General features: G+C 34.3%; 1 protein-coding gene across 1 annotated transcript; it reads left to right on the top strand.

The window, feature by feature from the left end:
- Positions 1-1,925: 1,925 nt before the first annotated feature.
- GDF5 (growth differentiation factor 5) lies at positions 1,926-5,705 on the top strand. The gene is made up of 2 exons (XM_073572899.1): positions 1,926-2,553; positions 4,317-5,705. Exons 1-2 carry the CDS (start codon positions 1,926-1,928, stop codon positions 5,174-5,176), a joined length of 1,488 nt encoding a protein of 495 aa, XP_073429000.1. The 3' UTR covers positions 5,177-5,705.
- Positions 5,706-6,128: the final 423 nt, after the last annotated feature.

Here is a 6,128-nt window from a genome sequence, read left to right as displayed (position 1 = left end):
TTATTTTTTTAAGCTGAAGAAAACTATGCAGATTATTTTGACTGTAATTATCATAATTTTTCAGTTCACAGTGAATGTAGCTGATATCTTCATATCAGAATTATGAGCGGTAGACATGTATCACTGATAATCATAATGATTTATTCAGGTTTTGCAATGTGTCAGTTAAAAATATTGTCTGTGATTTTTGATAATCTGTCCAGAGAAAATAAAAAGTCAAGTTGGCAACCTTGTGACTGATCCTTGTATGGAGGTAGAGAGGTCCCCATATATATTAGATTGAGATAACAGATTAACTGCTGTAATGAGCATTGATGGTATTATAACGTTGTGTAAAGGGTCTTTATAGAGATAAAGTTCCAAGTTATTAGTGCAGAAAAGTGAATAAGCATTGCTATTACAGTATGCAAATTCCTAACACGTTTATTCAGATGTTAGTGATTTTTCATGTGTGCAAAAAAATGGTCTGAGCGCCATCAGAGCTTTGGCTCCAATTTTCATCCATGTTTGGTCCGTTTGTTGGTTCTTACCATTAATGATTTTCAGATATGAAAAAAATAAATCAATCAATTACATAGATCCTACTATCTATTGCAAAGTTGATCATGGATTATACACCGATGGCATCACTGTGCTGTTCTTAATTTTCACGGACTCACAGACCTGTATCAGTCAGATTGACCAGTAACGTGTATCAAAAATGAGCATGTCCCCATGATCTTTTTGCGGACGCAAGGTCCGCAAAAAGATTAAGAATTGTGAGCAGCCCTATGAATTATAATAGGTATGTTTTCCATCCATGAAAACCACAGATAGGAAAAGTAAGTGAAAAACGGACATCAGAATGAGCCCTTAAAATAAGACTGCAGGGGACACTGCTGCTGAATATCATGGGGAAGAAAACATCTGGAAAATCCTAAGTGTATTTTATATGAAACAGTGACATTTTTACTCTTAAATTCTCATTTATTCATTGCTGCGTTACTTAATTTTATAGTTCATTTTATAAAGTATTTTAAAAGTGCTATGGCATTACCACATTAGCATGTCATTTCACTTCACTTTTTAATAGTACGAGCCGTGCCAAAATATTCTGAGAAATAATAAAAAAAATGTAAGTCATTAATTCTAATAACATAACTGCTTGTTATCTGTGTACCTGAGAGACTAAGTCCTTGCTAAGTGTTCTCTTATTAGAAGTGTTCTAATTAACACGAGCAAAGATTACTTCTATTTATATTGTAATTCCCCCAAGGTTCATGTAAGGTTAATACAGACCCTTTGCCTCTTTAAATGACATAATTTGACGTTTTGGTCCTACAGAATGGTTTCACATAGAGCATGAGTCACGTTAATGGAAAGGTTAAAGATTTTTTTTTTTTTTAAGAAATATATCGCACTTAAATTAGTTTAGACAGCATGACATCAGAGAGTAATTAAGTTGGTTTTGGTTGGAATTCCGGTTCCAATTCCTGAGTTCAGGTTTGTAAAAGATTTCTGAGCACCTGCAAGACGCTGTGTGTGAAATATTTTCACTGGAAAGGATTCAAATCTTTAAAAAAGGGTTTTACACAGAGGCAGAGCATTACGCCATTCTTCCTCCTTGGAAAAAAAACTCTCAGATTTAAACAAGACTCCTTCAAGTATTCAGACAGTTTTGAAGCTGAAAAGCGGGAGGTAAACTTTACCTTTCAGGAGCAAGTTCTTCACAGCTGCTCACTGGAGAAAAAAAAGACTAGAGCAGAATTCATGTTAGTTTCCACTATGGGACTGGATAACAGCATAAAGCAAACAGATTTAAAGAGGAAACTAAGAAAGCTGTTCTTGCTAACACTGGTGTTTCATTTGTTTCATGTTTTCGTATGCCAGTTTGGTGGACCCTTTGCTTTTTTTTTCTTCTGTGATGTTCAAAAGAAAATCAGAACATGAAAATACTGAGATTTATCCCTTTACTGCTTTGGTATCTTACTTGGGACTATTTTGAATTAGTCCCTTTGGTACTGGGCCTTTCTGAACAGGGACAAAACCACCCAGGAGCTAAAGTAGGGACTCCTGTGGCTTCAGGGAAAGACAAGATCCCTCTACTGAAGCCCAACACAACTAAAGCTGGAAATGCTGGTCCTGGAGTTGGTCTTACAAAGGCTAGAACTAAAAGTCCCATTGTTCAAGCAAGGGTTCTTCAAGTGAAAAACGATGAACCAAAGAAGGAAGCTTCTAAGAGACCTTCAGAAACCAAGGTTGGAAATACTGAGAATAAACAACCTGCAGCAAAAATTGTGAATGCAAGGCCATTGCACCTTGGTGGAAAGGCCTCTACCAAAACTGTCAATGTCCACGCAGATTCTGCTGGATTCAAACCAAAAAAGCCTTCAAACCCCATTCCTGAGAAAGAACAAAAGGACGCTTTTAAGCATCCTCTCATTACTCCCCATGAGTACATGCTTTCACTATATAGAACTCTTTCTGATACTGAAAGAAAAGGCATGAATGGGAGCCTGAAACTTGAAGCAGGGTTAGCGAACACTATCACCAGTTTTATAGACAAAGGTCAAGGTAAGAATATGCCAGTTCTGAATAGATGTTTGGATGATATTACTAGTAGCATGTATAAAAATGAATAAATTGGTAACAGCCTGTACCAAGCTCTTCTACAACACTGAATTCTGTATGACACCACCTGCTTTTTCCTAATATGTTTTTTAAAACTTATCTTCTAAGCAAAATTTTAATAGGGACCCAACGTAGGTGTCAACTGGAAGAATTTGAGTATAGATATATTAAAATGTGGAAATTTTTTTATTTGGATCAAGTTTTGTTGAATACAAATAAATGTAATTATTGTTGTGAGACATTGATGAGACAACACACTGACTTGTCTGAATGCCTGTTAGATAGACAGAAATTTTGCATTTCTGTCAATATAATGTTTTGGGTTTATTTGTGGATTTGGATTTATTTTCATTATTTGATCATTTGGATACAATTTAATTCAATAAGTTCATTGTAAATTTTAATTCAGTAATAAGACTCAGTTTTGAGTATATAATTAATCAATGTATTTTTTTTAAATATTGGATCATGAAAATCACATTTGTTAAGGATTATATTGACGGAAGTTTCCTATTGAATTATTTTATTCTTACAAGTAAGTGCAATTTGTTTCAAGTATGTGAATATTTATCCGCTTATCGAACAGTTTTACATTTAGAATTGCAGCAAGGTGTAATAATCATCTAAAAGTTGACTTCTTCTGATATACTGAGAAGCTGCAGCGTTATTCTGCACAGGAACTGTGTGTGATTGTATAGCTTGACAGAAACCCTCTCTGCTTCCCAGTGAAAATAAACAAATTGTCTGCTCCTCTAAAGTAACAGAGTTATAGGAAAGAAAATAACTTCTGAAACAGACAAAACATTGTTCTAATGGCCTAAAGCAGTTTTCCTAAGTAAAAATCCACATTTTTCCCAATTTCATAATTTTTGCAAGAGCTAGTTGTAAAAGTCCCTAATAATGAAAGATTTTATTCTTTAGTCTCTATAGGATAATATGATCCATCATGTTTTCAATTAAAATCAATTTTAGGTACTTTTCTAAAGTGCAGGACATGTTAAAACTCAATGGGGGCATTTTCCGCAAAGTATTGTATATTGCATATTATAAACACCTGTACCTAATAAAGCGTCCAGCACTTTGGATCCTGCAGTGCAGTAAATCATGTGAATTTCCCCATTATATAAGCCCTTAATCATAGCAGTGAAAACAAGCAAACAGATTCCACAAGATTTGTGCCCCATGTATAGAGGAAATTGATGTTCCAATAACAGCACATTATGACCATAAAGGCAAATGGACCATTTACTAATGACTGTACTTAATATCACAGCGCAGATCTGTAGAATGCCAAAAGTCAGCAATTTTAAAACATGTGACAAAACCAAGTGTAGCCATTGGTCAGTAAAAGATGGAAGCCATTAATAGCTAATACACTCCAAGGGCTATTAAAAGAAAATTATAAAACTAAACAAAAACATTTCACAGCTAAAATATATATTTAAAATACAAAACCTGTAGTGTGTATATGTAATATATGCTCCCTCCTTGTTCTTTGAGTGGAACTTGTCTAATAGTGTTCAAAGTATTAGTAAAACCAGGTTCTAAAATCCAAGCATACTAAACAAGATTTTACTTTTTTTACAATGATATGATGTGATTTTACTTTTTGATTGTCAAGTGATTTTGGTAAATAACCATTAAAACAATTGGTCAATTGTATTACAAGTGAAATAATAATTTCTTTTTCCCCTTTTTTTTAAAAGACGAACGTATGACGGTGACCAGAAGACAAAAATATGTATTCGACATCACTGCTCTGGAAAAAGATGGATTGCTGGGGGCAGAACTTCGAATTTTAAGAAAAAGATCATTAGATCCAAAATATCACTTGTCTGGAAAATTTTCACAAATAAAATTATATATTTGTCCAGCAAACAAGAAGCAGGCTACTCTCCTGGATTCTCGTCCTCTTAGCAATAGCGAAACGCCAAAGTGGGAAGTTTTTGATATCTGGAAACTTTTCAAAAACTTTAAGAACTCTGCTCAATTGTGTTTTGAGCTAGAAGTATTGGACAAGGGGAAACCTGTTGATTTAAAAACTGTGGGGTTCAACAGAACTGGTCGTCAGACTAATGAGAAAGCTATTTTTCTTGTCTTTGGTAGAACAAAAAAGAGAGATTTGTTTTTTAATGAAATTAAAGCCAGGTCTGGACAAGATGATAAAACTGTCTATGAGTATTTATTCAACCAACGGAGGAAGAGGAGGGCTCCATTTCCTGCGAGAAAAAGACCAAATAAGAATTCAAAAGCTAGATGTAGCAAAAAGCCCCTTCATGTGAACTTCAAGGACATGGGATGGGACGATTGGATTATTGCACCTTTGGAGTATGAAGCATATCATTGTGAAGGCCTTTGTGAATTTCCTTTGAGATCCCACTTAGAACCTACAAATCATGCAGTAATCCAAACTTTGATGAACTCAATGGATCCTGAAACCACACCACCTACATGTTGTGTTCCAACAAGGCTGAGTCCAATCAGCATTCTATACATAGACTCTGCCAACAACGTGGTGTACAAGCAATATGAGGACATGGTTGTTGAGTCTTGTGGTTGCAGGTAGCAAAATATATTACAAAAAATGCAACTACATGGCCACCATAATTGAGGTAAATGAGAGGAACATAGAACTGCAGTGCAGGAATATGATGCACTTTGAGAAAAATTACCACTGTACAAAATCCATGTGCCATATTGAACGATTATTACAAATTATGAAATTATACTAAATGGATAAAACATTTGAAAAAAAAAACTAAAATAACTGTAAGTATCTTTCTTATGAGTTGTGCACAATTACAAGAAATAAACCAAAACAAGTCTGAATAAAGAAATATTTACAGGTGACATTGATATTTTTCTTGCAATGATAATGGTGTAATCAATGTTCTAGTTCAATTTGTGTAAGAAATATGTACATAAAACATAAAAAGCATAATGTGTTTCCTAATTACTAAACTAATTTTGTTTTCTTTAAATGTTTATAGCAAGAAACCAAATAAACTGTAGAAATGTAGTTGGATGGCACCTTGTTATGCTACTTATTATGGAGAAAGAAGAGTACATGGGTTAAAAAATAATTCATTATTAACAAATATTGTAAATTTCCCAACGATTGATGTTTATTTGAGGCCATTTATAAATGCAAAGCTTAAAGGGCATCTGTCAGTATGATCAACCCTTCTAAGCCGTCCAAATGGGCATGTAGGTCATAAGAATCTGAATAAATTATACCTTGATATTTGCGATCTGATGTCTTATTCTGGAGAAACCCATGTTTTTCTTAATATGTAAATGATTTCTTAAAATCCATGGGTCGGACACAGATATCCTTGAGAATCTTCTTCCATAGTTTATTTTAATTGAAAGAGGACATAATCACTGTGAGACATGAAATGACTGACAGTCTGCTCTCCTGATCTACATGTCTCACACTGGTAACGCCCCTTTAAATTAAAATAAGCTCTGAAACCAGATTCTCAGGGAGATGTGAATCCAGCTCACAGATCTTAACA

This window comes from Dendrobates tinctorius, unplaced genomic scaffold (assembly GCF_039654945.1).
Source record: "Dendrobates tinctorius isolate UK_male_01 unplaced genomic scaffold, ASM3965494v1 ptg000032l, whole genome shotgun sequence".
Taxonomy (NCBI): Eukaryota; Metazoa; Chordata; class Amphibia; order Anura; family Dendrobatidae; genus Dendrobates; species Dendrobates tinctorius.
This window is presented reverse-complemented; position numbering and strand designations above follow the sequence as displayed.

Excerpts from the sequence above, each read along its gene's own strand:
- GDF5 (XM_073572899.1), top strand. The coding sequence starts at position 1,926 with ATGAAAATACTGAGATTTATCCCTTTACTGCTTTGGTATCTTACTTGG. Across the intron at positions 2,554-4,316 it reads TTTTATAGACAAAGGTCAAG|ACGAACGTATGACGGTGACC; the intron begins GTAAGAATATGC and ends TTTTTTTAAAAG.